Source organism: Jaculus jaculus, chromosome 12 (genome assembly GCF_020740685.1).
Source record: "Jaculus jaculus isolate mJacJac1 chromosome 12, mJacJac1.mat.Y.cur, whole genome shotgun sequence".
Classification (NCBI taxonomy): Eukaryota; Metazoa; Chordata; class Mammalia; order Rodentia; family Dipodidae; genus Jaculus; species Jaculus jaculus.
This window is the reverse complement of record NC_059113.1, coordinates 28,042,501-28,069,891: the sequence shown is the minus strand read 5'-3', so window position 1 is coordinate 28,069,891 and position 27,391 is coordinate 28,042,501. Positions and strand designations below refer to the sequence as shown.

The 27,391-nt window shown below is 41.4% G+C and overlaps 1 protein-coding gene across 5 annotated transcripts in view; it reads left to right on the top strand.

Moving 5' to 3' along the window:
• Zmat4 (zinc finger matrin-type 4) overlaps positions 1–27,391 on the top strand; it is a 430,717-nt gene that overhangs the window by 235,363 nt on the left and 167,963 nt on the right. For all 5 annotated transcript variants that reach the window (XM_045131372.1, XM_045131370.1, XM_045131373.1 and 2 more), the window contains one exon: positions 6,714–6,870. In XM_045131372.1, coding sequence (XP_044987307.1) covers positions 6,714–6,870 — 157 coding nt within the window. The remainder of the gene's footprint in view (positions 1–6,713; positions 6,871–27,391) is intronic.

The window sequence follows — 27,391 nt, the reverse complement described above, 5'->3', positions numbered from 1 at the left end:
TATGGTGTCTTAAGCAGTAGGGTCTTACCACTAACCTTTGTTGGGCCATCAAGTTCTCTGGCAGAAATCTCTTTCTTTTAGGAAACCTTGTAGGTCTCTTGGATCAAAACTTCATTGTGGACTATAACCACATGGTGGTAGTTACAGGTCAGTGCCCACTATGAGAAGGAATAAAAAATAACTAATATAAGAGAGTTAGAGAGAAGAGTGAGAGAGAGACAGAGAGAGTCAGACAGAGAGAGAGAGAGAGAGAGGCTGTAGAAGATTAAGGTCAGTCTTCATCATACCTTCTCCAGTGCCTTGTGGCTCAGGTGTTCCCTTTAAGAGCCTGGTGAAGGTTCAACCATTTGATCTACCTTTTACGATACACACTTTTATGGTACCATTGCAGATTGGGTCTAGATTTGTGTCTCCCACCCCCTCTCTTGCCCTCCCTTCCCTTTCCATCCACCTTATTGTCTAGTCCTCGAGATGCTTGCTGGGTGTGTCAGCATCTTGGGTAGATTCAGGTTAGGTGCTGTAGATGAGTGAGACTATGCGGTGATTATCTTTCTGTGATTGGGTAAGTTCACTGAGAATGATCTATTCCAGGTTCAACCATTTTTCTTCAAATTTCGTTGTGTCATTTTTTTTTTTCCAACTGCTGTGTAGAATTCCATTGTGTAGATATACCACATCTTAGTTATCCATTCTTCTAGTGATGGACATCTGGGTTGATTCCAGCTCTTAAGCTATTATGAATTGAGCCACTATATACATGATTGAGCAAATCTCTCTGGACTGAGGTTTTAAGGTCTTAGGTTACTTGCCCAGTAAGGGAATAACTGGGCCTGTTGGTAACTCTATAGTCAGCTTTTTTAGGAGTCTCCATATTGCTTTCCAAAGTGGTTGTACCATCTTACATTCCCACCAACAGTGGATAAGGGTTCCTATTTCTACACATCCTCACCAGTATTTATTTTTATTTGATTTTTTGTTGTTTGATATCCTTGCTGGGGTAGGGTAGAATATTATAGTTGTTTTAATTTGCATTTCCCTGATGATTATGGGTAATGAACATTTTCTTAAGTGTGTGTTTTCCATTTGCATTTCATCCTCAGCCTGTCTAGCTCTTTGCCCCATTTTGTGAGTGGATTGTTTGACTTTTTATTGTTTTGGTTTTTGAGTTCTTTGTATATTCCAGAGATTAGGCCTCTGTCAGTTGAATAATCAGCAAATATTCTATCCTATTCAGGGGTAATCTATTGGCTTTGCTTATTGTATGCTTGTCTGTAAAGAAACTCTTCAGCTTCATGTGATCCCATTGGTTGAATGACTGTTTAAGATTGTGTACTACTGCGGTTTTGCTCAGGAAGTCTTTTTCTATGTCATGTAAAGTTCCTCCTATATTTTCTTCCAGTAATAGCCAAGTTTCTGGTCTTATATTGATGTCTTTGATTCATTTGGACTTGAGTGTTGTGCATGGTGAGATGTGTGGACCAAGTTTCACTTTCCTGCATATGGTTATCCAGTTTGTCCAGCACCATTTGTTGAAGAGGCTGTCTTTTTTTTTTTTTTCCCCAGCCTATATTGTTAGGGCCTATCAGGTAGCTGTTGTTGTTTGATCCAAAGTCCAGGTCCTCAATTCTATTCCATTGGTCAATACTCCTGTTTTTATACCAGTACCATGCTGTTTTTATTACTATGGCCTTGTAATATAGCTTTAGATCAGGTATGGTGATGCCTCCAGAGGTATTTATTTTGCTGAGGACATGCTTGGATATCTGAGGCCTTCTGCCTTTCCATATGAAATTTAAGATCATCTTTTCTATCTCTGTGAAGAGCAATGTTGGGATTTTAATTGGAATTGCATTAAATCTGTATATTGACTTTGGTAGGATTACCATCTTCACAGTGTTAATTCTGCCTATCCATGAGCATGAGAGATCTTTCCATTTTCTTGGGTCCTCCCCTATTTCTTTGTGGAGTGTTTTTATGTTTTTATTGTATAGATCTTTCACTTCCTTGATTAACCTTATTCTTATTGGCCCTTCTTTCTTCTTTGTTCTTATGGAAAGATCCCTGAACCAATGCTGCAATGCTGAGGAGAGGTGTTGTGGCCTGTTTCTCTTAGAGTGACAGATCTGCTTTGAGCTGGACAAGGATGGAAGCCTCTGGCTTTCTCAGGCTCTTGGCCTTGCACTGCACTGCGGCCAGGACAGGGAGGAAAGTCGGTCATCGTTGTCTGCTGGGCCTTGTGTGGAGCTTCTTTCCTCCATATGAGAGTGTGTTAAGCAAGAGGGAACTTGAGCTCTTGTCTGCACTGCTAGACATCTACACTGTGCGACTGGGGACTAAGTGGGAGCTGGTCATGCTGGCTTGTCCCTTCTGTATACCCGATTGGGTGCCCATGAAGAGGCAGCCCTACTTCTTGCCACACTGTCAGTGGGGCTGTGCCCTGCTGAACCAGAAACCTGACAAGGAGAGGGAGGGCTATGCTGGGAAATTCCTTGCTTTTCCTTGAGATTTCATAGATTTTCTTGAGTAATTACTTCATAATGTGCCTTGGTGCTCTTAAAATAATTTCCAGTGGTTCTAATTTCTTTAAAGAAATATTTTTCACCAGTTATGGTTGTTTTGATGAGAAACAGTTTCATAGAATCTTTCATTTTACTGTTCTGGAAATGATCATCTTTCTCAGGCTTTTTATAATCACCTAAAGTTAAAGTAAGTGGAGACAATCATATCAATTGAATTTAAAAAAAAAATAGAAAAAGGCTTTTCAGGATTATAGTGCTATCCAGCCAGAGGCATCTTGGCAGTTTCTTCCCCCTGATTGAATTCTGTTGAAAACTTCTTAAGTTTGCAAAATTCATTGACTTAGCACCTTTAAGATACTGCATAAACTTCTTTTTCCTTCTTTTAGCAATATGGACATTGCATTTAAAATTCTTGCCTCAAGTTTGAAACTCTTATTTTAAGAAAATATTATGTTCTCTCTTCATTTATATGATAGCTTGGGGGTAGTTCTCAACTCTTTGAGTCAGAAATCTAATTGCACTCATTGAGGTCAGTGCATTAAAATGCATGGAGTTTCTAACCTGGACCATGTGTGAATCTTGCTCTGGATGTCATGGGAGACCTTCAGAAAGATGGCATGATCTTTAGGCTCAAAGGAATACTATTTTGGGATTGGGAGTGCCAAGAATCCTCTGCTAGGACCTGGCACTCCTCAAGCCTGTGCTTGGTTCTGTCTGTCTGGGGAGTGTGTCCCCATGGTGCCACTGGAAATGTTGTGGAAGGATAGTCTTGCACCATCTGCTCTGCATGATAGTGAAATGACCCAGAAGTCATGTCCCACTGTTCTTGAAGGTTGCTTACCTTCTTAGGGCATCTTACGCTCTTCATTGTTGGGTATGCAAATTGCTCCACCTTCTACAATGATGACACCACTGTGTTGCATGACTTTGTATTGTATAATAGTTGGTTCTCTGCTGTTAATCTTTGATTCTTATACCTGAGATGTGAATGATATTGTCCATGGAATAGATGAGACCAGGCATGTTCAAACTAGCATGGTTGTCGACTTGCTCAGGGGATAGAAATAAGATGCTAATTAAAATTATGATTATGAAATTAATATACTTCCCTACATGAACTTCCAATTAGTATATAAGTCATTGACACATCTGGTTCTTTTCCTGTCTATCTTCTTGTCAGCCTGAGAAATTGGGGCTTGATGTTATATCGCCCTGAATTACCTATCACTTGTTTTGACTTTTATGTCATGCAAACTATATCAGCGCTACAAACCAGCACCCTGTTCACTCACTGAGTGAACACTATATAGTCTCTTGTGTGGCAAGCATTGGGCTGAGTGCTTAGCTTTTGAGACTTAAACAATTTACTTGTCCTTAAGGGAGTTTTGTTAAAGGAGACAAATATGAAATACATAAATGTAATAATTTAGCATTATAGTGTAACATAAGAGTGTAAAAGCCACTCAGAGGATCCAGAAGCTACTTCTCACCTCTGCGTGACAGTGGACTTATATATCTGGAGATTTATCTTAAACCATGAGTATGCACTGCAGCCAGGCTGTGAAAGATAAACAGTGAGGAGGAAGGGCTCCTGAGGTGCACTGGAGATCCCTACCAACAGACTTACATCGATTGTCTTTCTCCTATGAAGTTATGAGAGTCCAAAACCAGACTTTAATTACCTTGATGAGTGTACTTTCCCTTATTTTCTGTCTTCCTTCTCTTATTCTCCTGGTGACAAGCTGTTTGATAACAATGAGTAGAGTGATATTTATCTGGCATAACATTCTTTGTAGGTCCTTAAACTTGTATTGAATTAGTGACAAAAACCTATGGGTCATTCAGTGGTGTGAGAGCATGTCCTTTGTACTAGAAACTTGCTCTGAATATACATCATATAATGATGCAAACCCTGTGTCAGGGTCTCCTGCCTTTCTTTTGAAAAGTCAGTATGCTGAAGCTCCAGGAAAAAAGCCAGGCTTTCCTGGAACCTTCACTAGAAGTGGCAAAAGAAATGTGCTGAGTCTCAAAGGATAGATTGTGAGTTAAATTCTGGCTTGTAATGAAATTATGATTATTTTTATTTTAAAAAACTTTATGCTTTGGTCTATACCATATATGAATAGATTTAAGGATAGAATAGCTCAGGCAGCTGTGTCATCTAGACAATCTCTCTTTAGGAAATGTATGGCTACTATTTCTTACATGCAGCAGGAAGACAGCTCACATGGTCTTTAGCCCACTTCTCCTTCAGTGAGGTACCTCCTCAGCAGCCTGGTACTCACAGGCTTGCTCCCCTTTAGAGTACTCTGTGACCATTCCTTCACTCGGCTAGAAAAATGAGAGGAGACTATGAAGCCAACCTCCCCTTTACTTATTCCTCCATTTCATCCTGCCACTCAGGTCTGTGAAAATTCTTTTATTTTCAACAAAGGCAAAAACTGTATGGCTGGAAAGGTGGCTTAGCAGTTAAGGCACTTGTCTGCAAAGCCAAAAGACCCAGGTTTGATTCCATAGGGCCCACATGAGTCATATGCACAAAGTGGCCCTGGCACACCTGTTCTCTCCCTCCCTTTCTCTCTCTCTCTCAAAGAAATAAATAAAAATAAAATACCTTAAAACAAACAAACAAACAAACAAACCTCTAAGCACCTCAGTGTTATATCCTGAGTAGAGTAGACCCTTCCTGGCAGGCTCTCTCCAGGAGAGAGGACCTTGTGGGAATACCCTCCTTTCTCCATGGGTTCTACTTCCTCTCACTGACTACAAACCTCTACTCCACCCCCAGCATTGCAGTTGTTTGTCCTCTTTTCCTCAACTGTGAAGTAAGTATAAACCAGCTTAACACACACACACACACACACACACACACACACACACACACACACCCCTCAGCTGTCTTCCAAAAGACCTAAAGGTAACTGTCAGAGATCTTAGGTACTACAGGCCGAAGTCTTAAGGAGGAAAGAGTTACTTTTCTAACTACCACATAATTTGCAAGGCAATGCTCTCTCCCAGAATCTTATTATTAGGCAATATATATATATATATATTTCACTGCTCAAGTCTCCTTGTCCCCATTCAATTTTGAAGTACATTCTAGATCTTCTGGGAATCCTTCAAAGGGCTCTTGTGGAACCATATGCACCTCCAAGGCTGCCCTTGACCAGCACTATACTTTACTATCGCTAATGCATTAGGGAACAGATTTGACTCCTTACCTATGAGCCCACTTTTCCCTCAGTGTTCAGCAAAGAGAAGAGGCCATGGACAAACCTTTGCCTCAGTGAGTAGAGGGAACTGATGACACCCCCCCTCCACACACACACAATGGTCAGGTCACATGTGGTAACAATGGATTTGCTTCTTTCTGGATTATGGTTCATTTTCATTAAAGGAATGAAAAGCTGAATGTAAGCATTTTGTGCAGCTTCTACCATATCACTTTTTTTTCTGAAGAAAAGGAAAAATGATACCAAGTCTTGTCAGAAAATTCAGTCAGCACGATCATCATAGCTTCATGATGTATATATGCAAATTAATTATGAAAAATGTTCAAGTCTTTGGAGAAATTTACAATTGAAAAAGGAACTTGAACATTGCAGCCATGTGTCCTGATGAGGCTAAAATTGGGCAACTGCAGAGCTGACTGCCAAATGATAATTTCTGCTAAATAATTCAGGCTGCATGAACTCTGGTGTTTTACTTCCTTTAATGAGTATAATGGGTGCAATTACCCACTGCTTTCCTCTCAGCCAGACACAATGTGTTCTCGTCAAATTCTGCAATCCATTCTTCTCCGGCTAACTCATATCTGCAGAATTTCTTACAATCCCAGTTTCTTATAATTATGAAGGAAAAAAAGATTTTTAGAATGAAAAACTAGGCATATCCATAAGTTAGTCAGTGATAGATACATCTCTTTCCAAGGTATAAGCCTCATTTATGAGATTGGGAGAAAAGGAATCCTGGGACTGGGGGCTGGAGAAATGGCTCAGTAATTAAAGTACTTCTCTCTCCCATGAGCATGAGAACCTGAGTCCCATTTCTATGTGTGTGCCCCTCCTCACTCACATATGTGCCTACATACATACAAACATACGTATCCCTCCCCCCATTTGCACATACAAAAAAAAAAAGCCCTATGTTTAGGTTTCTCTCTGACACTATCTTTTTTCTCTTCTCCCCACACAGGGAAGCGATGCAGACATGGTGGATAAGAACAAGTGCTGCACACTCTGTAACATGTCCTTTACCTCAGCCGTGGTGGCCGACTCGCATTATCAAGGCAAAATTCATGCCAAAAGGTTAAAACTGTTGCTAGGAGAGAAAACACCGTTAAAGACTGCAGGTATGTGTGTGAACAGTGATCCCAGAGACACTTAGGACCACGCGCTGCGCCTGTCACACAAAACACGCTCCTGCTTCAGAGGCAGTTGTCAGCATGGGGGTCTAATGGCAGGCGTCACTCAAAGCCCACCGGGATGGAGAGGGAGTCCTGGCACACCCTGCAGTCATAAGACTTTTGAGTACAGTTTCAGGTACTGAAAAGCTGTTTACATCCTCCAAGATGTTTTCCATCCTATCCATTATGTATGATATTATATCTATCATATTCTCCCAGAGATTCAGCCTCTATTCAGAATGCGTGGTGCGTACTGCATGGTAGCTAGACCCCCCCCCCGCAAGTGTCTGTGTAAAGCAGGGTGTCATCCTGGGGGATGGGGAGGAAGAGAAGAGAACTAGTCTTTACAGCCACTTCAGTTTGCAGACAAGTGAGTGTTTTACCGCACTCCTGTTACCATTACTAGGAATGCTATGAGCCAAGCCTGTTAATTTTAACCAGTAAAAGCTCAAGTAATGTCATCAGTTTATTTGACCTTCTAATTGCTAAACTAAAATTTTTCTTCAGAGGTCTAGTAAATCATGATGCTAAAATATTGTTATAATTTAAGAATGATAAGACTCTTTGGACAAGATTTATATTGTGGTGAAGATGTTAGAAGGCTGGGTTATGAGCCCAAGAACTTGAGGATATTTTTCATCATGTCTACTCTTTCAGTGCAATTAACATTTAGGAGTGTATTTTATCTTGCTGTCTAATGAATCGTGTATAAATTGTGGGTGTAATTATTTTTTAAATGGTATTCTGGAGGTGGGAGAGAGTATAAAATATTTCTTGGGCTTTATCTATGCTAGTTTTTGTTTCTTAAGAAAATGTCTTCTTTTACCTGGAGAATAGCAAAGAATCTTTTCATGACATTTTTCTATTTCAAGTATAGCAGGCTGTTTCTGTAGAGGTGGCTGTGACTTCCAGGGTTAGAATGGATTTGTGAAGCACTCAGGGTCTGGAGACAAGCAGGCTTGCTCTGGAGCATGCTGCATGGGTTGGCATTTGATGAGGCATGTCTGGTTGAAGCTCTTACTCTCTGAAAGGTTGGTTCTCACCTTGTAACCTACTCATCGTCAAATATCTTAAAACAGACACCTCAGGGAAACAGTCACTGAAAATTTTCTCCTTGGTTTCCATGAGTGAGTAACCAGTTTGTTTCTTCTCTGCCTAGGCAGAGTACTGATGTAAAATTTCATTTTGGAGGAAGTGATGGAAAAAGACAGGATTTGTATTTGATTATGACATTGATTAGCAAGTGGGAAAATTATTATTACTGTAAGAAACACAGACAAATAATCATTCTCTATGATTTTGTATAATATTCAAGGGAACCAAGCACCAGATCATTTTCTTGAATTCCAGTGCCTGGATATTTGGTGCAAAGAGTTTAGAGGTAATGTATTCATTGTTACCAACATATTTTAAAGGCAAAAGCAAGAACATTTAAAATACATCTCAGCCTGTGCTGTCCATGGTGTTCTACTGACCCAGCCTTCTTCATGGCTTCAGAAGTCAGGAAGGGACTTGGAGGAGGAAAACACACATCAGCTTGAAGCCTGGATTGTGAGGAAAAGATTCTGATTTTCATGTGCCAGAGTCTTTCTCATCCAACTTACATCTTACTTCTTTAGCAGGCACGCTCATCTATCTCTTCTAAGTCTGCTTTGAGAAAGGATCTTGGAAAGTAAACAAAATTTAAGGGTCTTGGTAGCTGAATTGGTTCCTGTGCTTGGGTAGGTGTCAGCCATTTGGCACAGTGGTACTTAGAGCAGGCACTGATGAGGTGTGGCCTAGGTTAAAGGTTTGAGAGGAGGTAGGACAGAAGCTAGCCTGTAGTGTACAGGTACAGAGACCATGTGATGATGAAACAGGACAGCAGCATTAGATGACAGCAGGGCCTCAGATGCAATCCTGAGGTTCTTGGTAAAGAAGGGAGGCCATGAAGAAAATAGCAGGATCCTACCATGTCAGAGACAGGGAATAGGCTGGAATGCAAGTGCAAGGGTCAGGTCAGACCACCAGATCCCAGACTTAGAGGTTGAGGTGTGATTGTAAGCACAAACTCAGTTATTGTACATAGAGGGTAGGAATTCTGAAGCAATGGAGAAGAACAGCCATAAGCGGGGGGGGGGGGGGGCTTCCAGAGATGCCCCTGCATTTTGTCTGGATGCAGCATTGATACCTTCTCTTCCTTGCTATGACCATGCCCATGCCAAGCAATAGTGCCGAGGGCACAGTCCTGTGGCTGCCCTGTGCATGTTCACATATTGGGGTGGCTGTGCCTAGTCAGTCAGGTTGGTTTGACATTGTATCTGTAATGAAAACAATAGGTAAAGCCGGGTGTGGTGGTGCACCACTCTCCTGGCAGCACCTGGGAGGCAGAGGTAGGAGGATGACCATGAGTTCGAGGCCACCTTGAGAATACAGAGTGAGTCCCAGGTCAGCCTGGGCTAGAGTGAGACCCTACCTCAACAAAACAAAACAAACAAACAAACAAAAAAGAACAAGTAAAATTCAGCCAAGGGAATTAAGATGTCAGAGAAAAGCAGTTCCCCTGCTGGGGTGTACTGCTTATGCTGCCCCTCATAAAGAACGGGATCTCAGACTCTGGTGATTTCTGGGTAGGAATAATTGAAGCATAGCTCCTTGCTTCTCTGAGCTACTTCGTCTGACGAGGGTGAGCAATCAGGACCCGTGAGTCACTGTCTTCTTCCTCTTCCAGTTACACTTGGATCAGGCATCAGGCCGAGTAGCCTGAATAACCTGATTCTGTTTGTGTTGCTTTTCTAGATGAGCACATGTTTAATAGAAGTTGTGAAGGGCTAGGCAGAGCCCTGGGATCCAGTGCAATTCTGGGTCTCCTTGTGTCTCAGAATCTCTGTTCCTTCATGCTTCTGTGAAGCATGAAGTGGGATTCTGTGCTACCATACCTCACAGGTGCAGCACAGTCCAGGAGGTGGATATGGATGGGAAGGGGAGGATGATGTTTCTATGTTATATCATTTGCAATAGAAACCAGAGAAGCTATTCTGGGCCAATCTAGAAGAGTCAGAGGCATGTCAGTCAGCGTTCCATCACTACAAATACCCGAGACAGGCAACTTTGAAAGAAGAAGAAAAAAGGTTTTTAAACTTTAATTTAATTTAAATTTTTTTTGGGGGGGGCTCATAGGTTTGGAGATTCCCATCCACAACTAGAAGTGACATTGGTTTTAGGCCTCTATTAGGAAGGTAGTCCGTGATGGTAGGAGTGTATTATGGTGGAGTGAAACTGCTCTTCTCATGGTATAGAAATGAAAGAAGCTGGAGTACCACCGTGTCCTGCATAGGCACACACCTGATCACCTGAAGACCTCTCACTAGGACCCACCTCTTAAGAGTCCCACCATTTCCTCTTGGTGATATGGGCTTGAGCATCTGGAGAAACTTAAGATCCAAAGCATAGCAAACAAAAAACATAAAAGTCCTGTCATTAGGGGACTAGCAGAGGAAGCAGGGACTATTTAGTATGTGAAATGTGTCACTTCTGGGCAAGTCACTCTAAATCTTTCAGAGGAAAGAGTGACAATCACAGAGAACGTGTTTGTGTGTGTGCATGAACTTGTGTGCATATGTCCGTGTGCTTGGCTACAACAGATATAACTGTAGGAGCTGAAGACAAGAGTTTGCTGATAATCAGAGATGCTAACTGTGGGGGGCTTTTGATACAAGGACTGACTGGCTCGATTTTTCCAGCCAGTGGGCTGGGCTCTACACCAGTTGCTGGTTAGCCTAGGTGAATTTAAAGTTCTTTCCTCCTTGCAATGCTCAGCCAGGTGCCACTTGGCTCAGTGCTTCCCTAATCAGTGAGATATATATACATATTTCCCCCTAATTAGTTATACATATAACATATATGATTCTGTGGGGGCAGTCTATTATTCTTTTCACCTTCAGTCTTCTTATCTATTGTTTTGTCGTGATGCTGGTTCATATGAGGGAATAGCTTGGCTGACTTCCCCTGGCTGAGCAGGAGCTGTGGCCTCATAAATCAGGCTACCACTCCTTCTCCAGAGAGCTGACAAGATTCACACTGTGATGGTTAGAGTACACAGGCTCAAAGCAAAGTGGGCAAGCCCAGTGCAACCACTGAAGTCAGGGCAACCTTGAATTAGACAATGTTATTTTCATCGTTCTTAGGAGAAGGGGCAGAGCGTAACAACCCCTCAAAGTTCTTGAAGGAAGAAAGACCTTCTCTATTTTCTGTGTTTACCTCCTTTGCCTCAGTCATTTCTGTCACACAGTCTATGTTCAGACATGCCCCTGCTCCCCCACCCCAGACACTCATAAAAGGAATATTTCTCTCTGTTTCTCCTAACTGAAACACTGTCTTCAGGACATCCTTGTGTTTGTTCATGACACACTAAACCTTCTCTTGGGAATGGAAGCTTTGGTTTTAGGACCTCCACCATGCAGCCTGTGGCATGATGCTTATCTAAATAAAGCTCCAATTCTAAAATGACATTTCATCTCGGAGCCTCTCCTCTGCACAGGTTGCTCTTCCTCTCTTTCATTCTATCTTTCACTGGTTTCTTGTCATGTGCTTGCAGTTGCTCTTCTGCTACCATGTCTGGAACACGAGGCAGCTGTGTTATATCACAGGAGACCAACCTTCCTGGGATTTAGTCTGTGATGTGAACCAGACTGGCACTGATGCTGCCAAAAAATGTGGGGAAGGCCCTGAGCTGACAAGTAAAAGCAATAGGAAAATAGTTTTCAAGACAGCAACTCAGGACAAATTAAGGAACTAGACACCAAAATTAGGACTCCAGTGAGGTTTTGGGTCTTAGGAACACAGAATCCGCCTTTGAACTAGAGTAGATACAAGATGAAGAGAGAGCTAGACGGTTGATGCCAAATCACAGGAGTCACGCTGAGTGGGACAGTTGATCTACCCAGGAGCTTCTTACACCTGTGAGAGGAGATGATGAGTCAAGGGGGGGAGTTCATACTGGACAGGGCCTGAGACTCCTTGAAGCCTTGGGGTGCATGATGGCGTCCTCCTGGGCTCCCTGAGGCCAGTCCTCCCTATTGCACTGAGCCTGTCGCTGTATAATATGATTTCCAAATGACATGTCCAATGACTGCAGGTCTGCCATTACTGAAGCCCCAGAAACAAGCTAACAGGTTGTAGGAGGTAAAGGATGAGCTCCAAAGAGGTTATCATCTTTATCCACAGGACTTGTGTGTGTATGTTGCATGACAATGGAATGGAGGTGAAATAATAATGGGTAGTTTACCTACTTTGAGAAGTGGGAGTCATTCTTGAGTATCTAGCTAGATCAGTTCTAATCGCAGACATATTCCAACGTGAAAGTGGTAGGTTGGAGTGTCAGCGCCAGAGTGATGTGATGTGAGAGACTTGACCAGTCACTAGGGGCCCTGAAGATGGAGCCCCAGGAACCAGAGAAGTCTAAGGGTTTATGGCAGTGTGGCTCTTCTAACAATCCAGATTTTAGCCAGTGAGGTCCATTTCACACATTTAATCTCCAGCACGGCCCATTTACAAATTTGTGTTACTTAACTCACTAAATTTGTGAATTTTTTTTTTTTTTACAAAAGCAATGGAAAACTGAAACCTGGCCTAAATAGGTGGCTAAAAAGAGCCATCCTTATGCACATTTTACCTTGTGGACTCACAGATGCACAAATGTCACCACCATGACTCTGGTCAGGGACTGCTGGAGAGGCTGGAAGTATGTTTTTGTAATAGGGTTTTATTCCTCACATACAGCTGATCACTCTCCCTTCTAAAGCCTCTAGCAACTGTTTCTTGCCATCAAACACATACTAGTCTCCATAGCCACAGGAGCTTTCTATCTAATTCCTTAACATCTTCTGTTTTCTGTTTCTCAGTATATGTTTTGAAATGCTCTGGACCGTTCCCAACCCCACATCTCCCCATGTGCCATTCCCACAGCTGTTGCACATGTGAGATGCTCTGTCCTCTTCCTGTTGTTGATCTACGTTCTTCCCATCCTCCAAAATCCCTGTGCAAATCCCCACTCCACTCTCCTACTCCTGTATGGCTCCTGAAAACCTCAGCGAGTATACTGTGAGCTTCGAGTCAGACATAGCTAATAGTCTTTACTGGTTGAGGAGTTTACTTTCCTGTACCCCTTCCTGTGTAATCAGACAGTTGACATGATGTCTATACGACCTACTGATCATATCAAAGTACTTCATGCACTTTCTGCTACACTGTCAGAGCTTTATAAATGTAGGCTCTGCCCATTCAGGAAATGTAGCCATTTTTACTCACTGTGATCAACTTTGCTCTGTGAGATACAGTTTTGCACTATAACTATTTGTTGATTGTTACCCTAGGTTAACCCACTGGGATGGTTTACTTTACCCGTGGGTTTGTAGACTCTGATCACAAACGATCTAAAATGCTGTAGCTACTCTGTATTCTGCCATGTCCCAGGATGCCAGCATCATTGGCATATTCTTCTTCATGACCAAGAATGGCAGAAAAATAGAATCTGGTGTTTAGTCCTTACTTGGTGACAGGTACAAGTGTAAAAGTGAGGGCCAGTGTTCTGGGTCACAAAGCCTTGGGAAGATGAGGAATTGAACTATCCAAACAGGAATTGGAGCTGCGGCTCAGAGACAGAGCACTTACCTAGCATGAGAGAGGCCATAGGTACACACACGCACCCATAAAACACATTTTAGGAAGCATTAATCTTGTGTGGCTGAGCAGAGGGAAGTGAGTGGTGGACTTATAGGAATGGGAAGGAAGCCAGAAATAAATGGTGGATCAGCTGAGGTGGAAGCTTGGACTTTTTGCCAGGAGGAAGTCACTATAGGTGTCGGTCTGGTCTAGAACTCAGGGTGTGAGCACTAGCTGAGAGGTGTCATGGCAAGAGGAGTCAGAGGAGATCAGGGCTGCTGATCAGGGGTAGAGATCAGCTGCTACATGGGAACCATATATGGCTAGAGTGAGAGAAAGTCTGGGGAGATGAGTTGAGCCAGGTGTCAAAGGGCCTTATTGAGTTAGTCATAGGAGCACGACAAAGCCAATACAGGGTAAATTCTGCCACAGCTGTTACTGTGTTTGTTGCCCCAGCCTTCTGAACTGTTTAGCAGCTTCCTATGCTGCTCTTAGTAAGTGCTGTCAAACTCATGATTCGTGCTGCTAGGAGTGGCTGCAGGCAGCTCTGCAGCCTCATCCTGAATAAAACTCCTTACTGAGAGGAGCCTCCAGCAGCTTCAGGTCCACCAGGCTTTCAGGCCAGAGGCACAGGCCATGGTGAGTCTGGGCCTTAAGCTGATAACTGTCCACCCTGAAAAACTGACAGCACAGAAATGCTGTCCTCAAAGGATGCAAGTAACATTTCTGTATAAACTCAAGGTTCCTTACCCTGGCATCTACTTTAGAAGCTCATAAATTAGAGATATGAAGTCCTTATTCTTTTAGTTAGGTTTCTATGCCTTGAGCATGTGATGCAGTCAGGTTTGCATTGCTGGCTGTAAACATATGACCAAGTGTAGCTTTAGAGCAAAAAAAGAAAAAAAAAACAAAAACAAAAACAAAAACAATTATTTTGGTTTATGGACTCGAGAGGAAGCTTCATGATGGCAGGGAAAAATAATGGCATGAGCAGATTGTGGACATTACCTCCTTACCAACATAAGGTGGACAACAGCAACAGGAGGGTATGCCAAACACTGGAAAGTGGACACTGGCTATAATACCCATAAGCCCACCCCCAACAATATACTGCCTCCAGGAGGTGTTAACTCCCATATTTCCATCAGCTAGGAACCTAGCATTCAAATCACCTAGGTTTATGGGGAACACCTGAGTCAAACCACCATAGCATGTCAAGATGATTAAGTTGCTCTTGACCCCTGTAAGGCTCCTTGCTTAATAGGAGGATACTTAGGCAACCAGCTACATAAATGCCATGCCAAGAAGATGCACACATGTGACAGGAAATACAGTTGAAGATTTTGGTAGGAACTTTTGAAATGCCGTAAGTTAAACAAGGCTGGAACAAATGTGTTTCCTATGGAGATTTGTAGGTAAGAGACTCCTCCTTTATGTAGAATCCTGTAGCTAGGTCAGGGCTACAAACTTTAGTAGTGTTTATGCTCCCTTGCTGGGGAGGAAGGGAGACTGTCTTGTGCACTGAGGGCTATCGAGTAGTATTCCTGCCACTAATGCCCGACTAATTATGGCCAATAGCTACACATTTACCTTTGGAGGTAAAGTTGTCTGTGGTTAAGAACCACCCAAGGGTTTGTGAACTATGTACTGAGGACTACAATTGGCCTACTTCCTGCCATGCACACTCTATAACAGGGCTTCTTAAAGTGTTTACACTCTGGACTCCTTTTAGCCTAAGAAACCTTTAAGTGTCCTTGGTAGCTGAGTGTATAAAGTACATATATAAAGTCAACATTTACTGATAAATCGTAATAAATTTTATTTTAAATAATTATTTGGCATACATATAATATTACCATATATTAAAGATGAAAGACAATTTACATACTAATGAGATGAATGTGATTATTTTAATTTTACATAAAGAATTAAATCTTGGCTGAATATTTGGCAGTGAAGAATGGAGAACAGCTTCAGTGGTTTCCAAAATTGATGTATATTTCAATTTCATAATCATCAGAACTAAGAACACCATTTCATTTAAATATGTAGCTCAAAATGGCAGATGTATGTTTAGGAACAATTCAGAAATTGTTAGAAATTCTGTCCAATACCCAGTCAAAATTCATTTAAGTAATTTTTTTATGAACCTGAAGTCATCAATTCAAATAGATTTCACAAGTCAAACATGCTTACAGGGCTATTGATGTAGATTGTGTTTCACAAGGCACTTTCTGGGATTTCTCTGTGCTTGTGTAGCAGAGCAAGGGACTGGACTAGGGATACCTAGTTAGTGGAAGAAATAGACAGTGAGTAAAGAGACACAAAGGGAGCCCGAGAGCAGGAAATGTAGAAGCTCAGTAACAAAATTTAAATGGAGGATTGAGGCTTTTCTATTCCAGTAGCTCCAGCTTTGGGATTATCCATGCAGTGGGCATTTATTTCTGTACATCCTCGATTCCATGTCAGTGTTGGTGAGGAGGAGTCTCTCTCATTTTCATTGGTTTCTTTCATGTGCTGATCTTGATGCCTATCTCTGCCCAATTCTGCCTCAATATCATGGGCTCCAAAGAGACACTGATATGATCCTTCTATGCTGAGGAATAAACCACTGAGGGATTTTAGAAGTACCAGGGATGGGGGTTCATGAGCAGAGTATGATTGATAAGATGAAAGTTAGGGGTGTACTCTGATGATGAAACAGGCAAGAATGGGAAGACAAGACTTGAAGGTACACATGTAGAATCCTAGCACTTGGGAGGACAAGGTAAGAGGAGCGTAAGACCTGGATGGGCTGCATAGGGATATCCAGCCATAAACAAACAGAACAGAGAATGAGAACAATTGTCATGGCTTCCCCTGGCTCGAAGCCAGCAAATTCCCAGACATGCTTTAAGAATTCAGTGATCACAAATGTGTCTACTCAGTCTAAGATTCAGACATCTAAGGCAACTAAAATGAACTCATAACAAAATTTGACCAAATCTTAAAACTTCCTTAATTCTACTGCTTAATTATTCCTGCAAATCTGAAATGCCACATTTACTGATATTCTAGGCCTGCCACATGGATTCCTCAATTAAGTACAAATGAACTGATAAATTGGATGCTTAGAACAATGTAGAGAGGCCAGGCTCCAGCACCAGCCTTGGTCCACATGGGGACTCTCCAGCCAAACCATGCAAAATAAGTGGAAGCCAGAGTCTATCACAGGGTCCAGCAAATGCCGCCAGCAGAAGATGGGCTCCCTCCACCAGGCCTGCATATCTGACTGACAACAGAGAACTCCAGCCAGTGAGACACTGGTTTTCTTCAAGTAAGCTTCCCTGAGGATCATATGTGTGTTACAGCTGGGAAGAATCAGATTAGCTGACAAACAAGAGGTGAACACTGCTGTGACTCAGTCTAATTGCTGTAAGGAGCACAGTGCCAGCGGAGGGGCCTGTAGAAGGTCCCAGAGAAGACAAAACAGACCACCGACTAGTTCTGAATAGGGAGAACTTGAATCTGGATCAGATGTAAAAAACACAACCAAGAAACACAAAGAACATAAGGGATCAACACACCTCAACCACCCATGTCCTCCCTCCCAACACCCCTATAACTGAACCCATAACCACTGAGATAGATGAAATATTAGAGAAAGATTTCAAAATAGTGGTCTGATAGAATACAAAGAATTATCTCAATTCAGCCAAGATTTAAATCTTTATGTAAAGGAAAAAATGCCCTACTCATAATAGCTCTCCAAAAAAAAGTACGCATAAATAAGCCCCATCAAGTATGTGAAAGACATTTAAGAAAGAAATCTTTAAGACACTGAAAGGAGATCGAAGAGACACCAAATGTTTGAGACCCCTCCCGTGCTCCTAGAGTGGCAGAACTGATACTATGGAAATGACTGTATCTGCAAAAGTAACCTACAGATTCAGCTTGATTCTCATTGAATTTCGGATGAAATTATTCTCAGTATTAGAACGAGCAATCCAACAATTCATGTGGAAACACAAAGGTCCACACATAGCCAAAGAAAGCCTAAGTTAAAAGGACACTGTTGGAGGTATTATAATTCCTAATCTAAAATTATACTACAGAGGCATCATGACAAAGACAACATGGTACTGGTGCAAAAACAGACACATAGTCCAGTGGAGTAGAATAAAGCACCCAGAAGTAAACACACACAGTGATGTTTTGGTAGTTTGGGTAAAGGCATCAAAACCAAACAAAAGACAGCCTATTCAACAGATGGTGCTGGCAAAACTGGATACCCACCTGCAGAAGAATGAAACTAGACCCATACCTCCCACTCCACACTATTATATGTTCAATGTGGATCAAAGACCTTCATGTAAATCCAGAATCACTGAAAGAGCTAGAGGACAATATACACAGTAAGTTATTGGTGTAGGTGAGCACTTCCTGAAGAGGACTCTGCGCAGGAAATAGTCTCAAGAATTAACAAATGGACTAACGACATTAAAAATGTTTCTTTGCGGCAGAGGAAATGATCACCAGAGCAGATAGGAAGAAGCCTATAGAGTGGGAGAAGATAATAGCCAGCTATTCCCCTGTTATCTGGAAAATGTAAAGAACTGCAAAAACAACCCCAAAATAAAACTAAAAATAAAACCCTGGTAATCAATAAGTGGAAATGGGATAATGAGATGAAAACAGATCTTGAAAGAAGAAACACAAATGTCCAACAAATATCACATAATTACAACCTATAAAAGCAGAAATCCAGAGGCTACGAATAACTCAACCCTTAATTAGAGTACCAACAGGCCTTCCATTTCTCAGGGAGTACTGCAACAGAAGGTGCAGAAAGAAAGACTATAAGAGCCACAGATTAGGTGGGAATACTCAGAGGCATGTTCCCTCCACTATTCCATTGGGAGTTACTAGGCCTTCATGACTCAGAGTAATCCAATGACCCCACAGAGGAGGGCCCAGGAAGAAAGGAACTGGGGAGAGGGAATCAAAAAGTATAATTTATTTAATAAATAAATAAATAAATTTCAAATAGATGTACAACATTCTTAGCCATAAGAGAAATATAAGTTAAAACCACTTTGACATTTTATTCCATATCACTCATAATGTCTATCATCAAAAAGACTAATAATAACAAATGCTGGTAACTCTTAAGAGGGGAAACTCTTTAGAGCTTCTAGTGGGAATATAAGTGGGTGCATCCACTATGGAAATAAGTGTGGTTTCTCAAAAAAGTTCGAAAACTTGAAATGCTATATGACCCAGCTACACCACTCCTGGGCATGTATGCAAAGGACTCTGTACCCTACCTCAGAGATACTGCTACACCCTTGTTCTCTGTTGCTGTCTTCACAATAACTAAGAAATGAAGAAAACCTGATAAAGGCCTCTTAACTAATGGTTAGAATGAAGATATGTTTCATATACACAAGGGATGTTTACTCAGCTTTAAAAAGATGAAGTTATGAAATTTACAGAAAATTGATAGAATTGAAAAAATTATATCAAGTGAATAATTCAAACCCAGAAAGACAAAACTCCCATGTTCTTTCTCACATGTGGGATCCCAACTTTTAATGTTTTTATGAATGCAAATAAAGAGTTGTGAGACCCAGTACAGGTGGCTATGAAGGGGGAGCAAGAGGTGATGAGAAGGAGAGAAAGGACAAATGGAAATGTGTAACATGAAAGCAGAAAGGGGGCTGAGGGGTGGGGGAGGGCATGAGAAGGAAAGGGACAAAAATGCTTGAAAATTCCATAATGAAACCTAATTCTTTATATGCTAAGAATTAAAAGTAATTGAAAAAATATGTAAGTTGAATTTTGTACAGTACATCTGTAAAGACTCAATTTTGAGAAATTCACAATCTTAGATTATGGATGGACTTGGATTTGAAACATGCCAACTTCATTTACCTTGTCAAGTGACAAACATCACAGTTCTACTGTTTTGTGGCTATTTATCCCTAATTAACCCATATAAGGAAGGTCATTGAAACAAGAACAAAACTGAGTTCCTGCTCAAAAACTTATAGAAAATACCATTTACCTGTTCTCTTAAAAACAAACAAAAAAAACAAAAAAAAAACCCACAGTTTTTGAAGAGAACACAAATGAGAGGAAATCTGAAGCATAGGAAATATATCTTAATGGGTATTCTCCATGCTTTATCACTGATTTATGGGAGCACATAATATCATGTGAACATAATATGAGTGGGTAAGTGTTACATCTAGGATTAATTAGATGATTCATTTATTTGTGACAGACACTACTTCTCTGAAACCCATTTGCTTCCTCCTGTAGACATCTAGTTTATTGTGAGTGGGTGTAATGTGAATTACTTTAAGACCAGGCTGCAAGAGAGACAAAGCCAGGAGACTTTGCACAAACAAGAAATTAGCCTTTACTGGTATACTTTGGAGTAGAATATTGTTATTACAGAACAGCCTAATCTGTCCTTGTTGATACATTGTTGCTTAATGTTCCCATTTTGCCATTATGAATATATCTATCACTCAGAGCAAAAGTGGATATTGAGAACAATATTTTATCTAATTCCCAGATATCGTTATTTTGACAAATAATGGCTTTAAAGTTAGCAATAACCTTTCTTTCATTTTGACCCTTCCAAGTTTGAAGTTGGTATAGCTATATGCCTGTCTTAACAATGTTAGAAAATGCATGGAGAGCAGAGTTAAGGTGCGCTCTGTGGAGACCATGGTGTCATCTTCTCCTATCACTGCAGTTCTGGAACCATCAAATAAATATTTATTGGTGGCGTAAAATTTGGAAGCAAACATTAGAATAATGATAGTTAATTAAAAGTCTAGTTTTCAATGAATAACCTTGAATATTTAAACTTTACTTCAAAATGATGGCCGAAGGATAAGAACAAATATTCCAATTTGGCACAAAGTCACATATCTGTCTACTTGTTTAATTTTACAAAAATTCTCTCCTAGTAAATAGATAAACTGTATAATAATACAGAATATAAATCAGACATAGTTTTATTTATTTATTTAAAAATTTTTTTTTTAATATTTTTTGTTCATTTTTTATTTATTTATTTGAGAGTGACAGACAGAGAGAAAGACAGATAGAGGGAGAGAGAGAGAATGGGCGCGCCAGGGCTTCCAGCCACTGCAAACGAACTCCAGACGCGTGCGCCCCCTTGTGCATCTGGCTAACGTGGGACCTGGGGAACCGAGCCTCGAACCGGGGTCCTTAGGCTTCACAGGCAAGCGCTTAACTGCTAAGCCATCTCTCCAGCCCCTATTTTAAAATTGTTTTATTCATTCATTTGCAAACAGAGCAACACAGAGAGATAATGGGCATGCCAGGGCCTCTAGCTAATGCAAATAAACTCCAGATGCATGTGCCACTTTGTGCATCTGGCTTTACATGGATACTTGGGAAATAGAACTTGGATTGTTAGGTTTTGTAGGTAAGCACCTTAACTGCCGAGCCATCTCTCCAGCTGTCAATTTTAAATTCTGATTGTGCTTGTGTGACCTTTTACAAGTTATTTTCATTCTTCAGCACTCAGTTTTTCAGTCCTCAGCCCTAAAATGCATTATAGAGTAGGTACAATAATGCTGACGTTACTAAAAAAAGCTTAATTCATTTCCTGTACCACAACAAAGTGTGAAATGAGCGTGTTTCTGCATGGAAACACATGTAAGAACAAATACTCACCCATGTCAACTCTCGTTACATGTGATACACAAAAATGTCTCCTCAGCTTTTGAAGCAGCCCTTGTGGAACTTTGTTGAAATTCCCACATGTGCCCAGAGCTTGGAGAGATCCTCCACCCCTGAGCTGTGCATAGTCCTAGCTGAGGTTAAACTGTCCGCGAGTTTCAGTTCTCATCCTGTCAACAATGCCCCTGTTAACAATCTACTCAGGGCCAATACTTTTGCATTGCTTGTGAGTTTTGCTGGGGAGTCTGCCATTTATAACAGTCATAAGGTCTGTGCTGAGGTGCTGTCTAGTATAAGGCTGGAAGGTTTAAGAGATCTTCTTGTGGAGAAGATCCATGTATAGGTTTGTGTCATGCAGCTATAGTCAAAGCCCTGCTCCTCTGAGCTCCACATGCAGGGGCCAGCCAAGCAAGTGTTCAAACAGACTCACACGAGCCAAGGTCATGGGCAGCTCCATGGATTAAAATGTTGTGATCAGAAGTTCATAGAAACTGAGCCTTGTCATTCCTCTCATAACAGTGGTTCAGTATCCATCAATTTAGCATGCCTGACAGCTTTCTAAAATGCATCTATCATGCATGCTGAGAGTTGACTGTGTATAAACAGCAAAAATTTACTCTATGTTCATAACACCTCTTAAAATTAGGTTTCAAAAAGTTTTTGTATCACTCCACAATGAAATAGAGACTCGGTATTAAAGTAGCACACAAAGTATTTGATATGGCAATACCAAATAGAATTTGTTTTAATTTTCCTCTGCCCTTACTTCCCCACTCCCTTGCCCTCCTTTGCGTCCTCCTCTTCCTCACCTCCTTGACGCTCATGTCACATATGTCCTTTGCCCTCTCTCTCTCCCCAGCACCACTTTGTACTACTCTTGCCCTCCTTTCTAGGTTTTAAGGCTTTGTCCATGTTTAGTCCCATTCATCTATGTCCTTAAATACATGAAGTGCCGGGGTCCCCATATGAGAGACCATGTGGCCTTTGTCTTTCTGCGTTTGAGTCACCTTACTTAATACAACCATTCCAGATCTATCCATTTTCCTGCAAATTTTATGGTTTCATTTTTTTTTCTTTATAGCTGGATGCAGTAAAGCTATATAGAGCTGAGTAGGCTAGATGTGGGTTAGTAATAAAATCAGCCACCAAAGCTGCTAATTACATCAGAAACATCACACTCATCGTTTCACTTTGTTTGGATCTTATGATGCAGAAAGCATAGTAATGTATAAAATATTACTACATCCACTTTACTGACGAGGAGATAGAGACCCTGCAGGTGAATCCCTTTCCTGATGGTGTAGTGAGTTGTATAACCAAAAGCCCAAAGCATGAGCTGTGGTTGTAGATTCCAGGCCTTCCCTCTCATCTCATTGATAAGTGATTCTACACGAAGCAGTCACCTGAGCTCTGTTCACTTCCTGAGTACAGCGGTTAAATTCTCAGCCTCTTACCATGATGGTTTGTTCTAACACAACAGCAAAAGCAGATATTTATAATTTTTAAATCATTTGTAGGGACAGTGAACACTGTGGGAATGGGGACAGATAAGTCGTAAAGTCAGCCACCCTGCTAGTGTGTGTAAATGTGTTTGCTGCATATTTCGCTTTTACCTTTTGTTGGATATCTTTTTCTTTTTCTTTATTGAAAAGGAGAGAGCCAGAGCTTCAGAACTTTTCCATCAATTTCCATGCCAGACACAGTGCTGCTTATGTGTGTTCTCTGTGGAAGGAATAGGGGTCAGGGTATTTGGCCCTGTTGGAAGTTACATAAACTCAAATGGTGAATAATGTATGCACTCTAGGTTTCATCAGCACCTCATATTTGCATATAAGGTTTGATGGAGCATACTGGTTCTGTCGTATTGGTCAGGTTAATTTGGTTTGCTTGGTATCATCTGTCTAGGTGCTTCTTTTACTAAGACACAAACAATACTCTGTCAAGCAGGCACATCTTAACAGCAATGCATTTTCTTTTAAATGAGAAAAGCTTACGCATTCAGAGACATCATCTCTCGATCAATGTGTTCATTCTGTTATCTTTGTTCTCTGCTTATAAACAGAAGAAATAGATTTGTGGAACTGCAGAGCACTTCATCTTCCCTTTGTGAGGTTGATGTGCAGAGGGAGGATGCAGGGGGTTGATGACAAAGACACTTCTCTTCCCTGGCAACAATCTGTCTGTGGTGTCCTTCAAATAGGAGGAATCATGGCCATTAATGCCTAGACTACTCTACAGTAAATGGAATTTAAACTATGAGAAGGCCAGACCCAATCAGTTACTAGGGTTTCAGTGAATTAGCCCTGTGAGTGAGGAGGGCTGAATTCTTTTGATTATGACTTTAAAAAAATTATTTATTTATGAGAGAGAGTGAGAGAGAGGCAGATAGATAGAGAGAATAGGCATGCCAGGGCCTTTATTCACTGCAAATGGACTTCAGACACATTTGCCACCATTTGCATCTGGCTTATTTGGGTTCTGGGTAGTCAAACCTGGGTCCTTAGGCTTCTCAGGTAAATGCCTTGACTGCTAACCCATCTCTCCTGCCTTGGCTATGACTTTTATCCACCAGGCTATAAGGGGCTTAGAACAATGATTTGATTACAACTACTTCCCCCTATATAATACTTAAGGACTAGTGAAATGAAGCAATGATTGGTTAAAACTGAGGATTTTAATAGTACAGCCACTGCCTTGAATGATATCAATAAAGCTTCTCAATGCCATAAACTGAATTTTCTCTCTTGGGTTATTAAAGAGAGGTATAAGACAGTGGGCGGTTGCAGCAGCTTTTATGATGTGGCTATGCTTTGATCTCAGAACGAGTTCTGTAACCACAGTTCTACAGAGGACAGTAGAACAATAAGTAATCAATTCCTGTACTTATTCTGAAATTGTCAACAGGAGACATGCCCAGGTCTTGGGATGCATTCGCAGGATGCATTACTATTTCAAAGACACTCCACATGGAAGGTTTTCTGGCAGTAATTCTTAAGTCATTTAGTAAAACTAAGAACCCTGGAACTATCTAGTCTCTGAAAGTGAGAAGGCACTCTTAAACAAGCATTACACTTGAAATAATAAGTGGCAAAAGTCCCCAAACTGTATTCTTAGCCTTCGAAATATCATTTTAATCAAATGGCCTGAAAGCTCTTTATTACTTTACACTGTTTGGTTTCATCATCAGATCCAATAGGCTATATATGGTACTTGAATGTAAGAAATACAGATTTCTTTATATTTAAAAACAAACTTAAATTTCCTCCATGCTCAGCCCTGTTGTCATTAGGGTTCTTTTTCCTTCTTTAGGGGAATGTCAGGGCCTAGGGGCCTGTGGGTTTCCTCAAGGAAGACTGTGTCTCTAGGCTCCGGCTACTTTTGATCACATCACCAGCCACCAGAATGTTGTATTTGAGTTGTATGAGCTGCCCAGCAGGCACAAGCCTTCCTTAGAAGCAAATATCACTCGTCTGCCTTCCTTTTCTTTCCTTGGTGGCTGTTAGGGTCCATATAGGTCATAGACTCCCACTCAAAGCTGTTGGCCCTTCCATGCAGAGCTGTATAGGAGGAGGCCAAGCTGTCACTGTGGCATTCCTGCTGAGGTCCAACTACCATGAGCACCCTTTTGTCCAGCTTCCCATGTCTATATTCACACTTTCAATGATTCTTTTTTCTTAGTCCCCAAGAAGCCAATTCTGTTCCTGACATCAGACATATCCATCTTTGACATTCAGATCCCTCACCTCTCAGATAACCCAGCAGAAGTGTATTTGTTTCCTCTGTCCTAGGAATGGAGGATACCAGGTCTTCAGAGTTATCTATCACTTTGGAATTCAGTGGAAAACACACATCATTTTTTTTTTTTTAATGAGGCAAGTCATTTCTCAGTAGGTGACTCTGATATGTAAATTGTCCTGTAACAGACATCTAGCAAGTTTATTTAGAAAAGCCGGAAGAAGGAACCTCAGGTTTTTCTTTTCTCTCACTGCCTTCAAAGAACCCATTTGTCTGGTACAAGATTTCCTGCAAAGTGATTTTTAGTTGTCTATTGAGCACATAGATGCAGTTACCTCTCAGTATACCTAATGTGTTTCTGAGCATTTGGTGTATCATGATTTACAAAGGAGAGACAGAATAGGGAATTCTGGGACTTTCCTCAACTCTGGCATGTTAGGGTGGCTTTGGAAGCAGGGAGTCCTCTGTGGGCATAATTGCCACCTGTGCAGATTGCTTACCTAATTGGCAAGGGCCAGGCTGAGGGCTGTCCACTCACTCTTCTCACAACTGAGATGATCACATACTCGCTAACCATTAGCATGTTTGTTCTGGGTTTTAGCCAGTGGAGTTACTGAAATCTGAATGTCTGTACTTTTCACTTTCAGTTAGTAAATCTAATCAAGAGTGCCAGTGGACTGGGGAGGAGACAACCCAAGCACTAACTCTGGTGTGTTAAGGAGCATTTGACTGAATCTTTCCATTTGTAGCACAACAATTATGTTTTTAGTCAAATTCAAAGAGAATGATAATAATACACATTGTAAATCCTGATATTTAGTATGCAAGAATCTGCTCTTAAAAGAAATGGTTGTTTTGCTGGGGGGTGGTGACTCACACCTTTAATCCCAGCAGTGGAGAGACAGAGGTAGGAGGATTGCCATAAATTTGACACTTGCATAGGATACAAAGTGAGTTTCAGATTGGTCTCGGCTATGAGTTCCATCTAGAAGTTCACATAATCTAGTGTTACCATCTTATCCAGCTCTTTCCAGGAAGATTCCATTTTCTTCTGGGTCCCATTGCCTGGAGTGACTTGAAGGCTGTTCCAAACTCTTCCTCTGGGTATTAATAATGCTGAAGGCTGCTCACTGCCCACTCAACTACAGGCAGTTTGCCTGCCATAGCCCTGGGAGTCATTAAGCTTCTCTCTTCTAAAGGCTTGGATCCAAACTCACTCTGTCTCCCGTTTTCCAACAGCTGTGGAAAACAGTTGGCTAGCAGGACAAACTCCCTCACTTTCTGGGTGTATGAGGTATTAGTAACATCTAGTTCAGCTTCTCTTCTCTCTAAGTTATTCCCTTATGTAGATCTAAACCCTTTAGTCACCTTCCTTTCCCCCCTAAGCCATCTCTGTGGGTCTTTCATATCATCTCTATTACTCTAGAAGACATCCTGCCCAGCTGTGGAAGGGTAGTGGATCTCTGTAGTGACAACAAAGTTCTGCCATCCATGTGGGCTCTTCACCAGGAGTATATGAGTTTCTCTATACAACCAAATGCTTCTCTGCCATGTGTTCACCACAGCTCTGACCTTCACTGTCTTTATCTCTGCCTTTCAGGCTAGACCCCAGTGCATGGCTAGGAAAGATCGGGGGTGGGGGGAGGCAGATAGAAGGTTTGGGTTCCAATTAACATTTCTATAGTCACTATGACTATAAACTCACTTTCTCTAGACATTTCTCATTGCCACAGCACCAGTGCCTGGGATGGCTGAGATGAAAGGGAGCATACGCCAGCCCGAGGTGTCTCCCCAGGTTCCCAGTCTTGGCTGCACATGAGAAGCTACTGCAAAGCTCTAAAGCCCACCATTGCCTTTCCCCACCTAAGGAATTTTGAGTCAGCCGAAGGTGTGAGGCCCTCACCCCAAAGCACTTCTATATCCCTCAGACCAGGATTCACCAGGTTCCAAACTTAGGTTGTCATATGCAGATTCTCATCTGTTGCTTCTGTCCGGACTTGAGACCAATATCCTCACTAAACTGCTAGGAGATGTGTGCTTACGGTTGGTTACACCCTGCGGGAGCAGGTTATAAGCAGTTACTTTCTCACTGGACTTCAATGGCATAATCTTTAGGGCATAAATATTCTTCAAAAGAAATAATTCTTATTCTTATGAGCTCACTTTAAGCTATGTCTGTGTGGCAGTGGTAATGTGCCTAGACTATTAATGTTAATAAAAGACAGAGCTGAATAATCTATCCTTGTGTAGGTGGATCCTTCAGGGTCTGAACTAAATGACTTTCCAATATTTATCTACACAGATTTGTCTGGCCTAAAACCCACTTCTTTATTTGCAAACGTCATCTGTTCATGGACTTTACTGCTCCATTTGAGAAGTAGTGAAG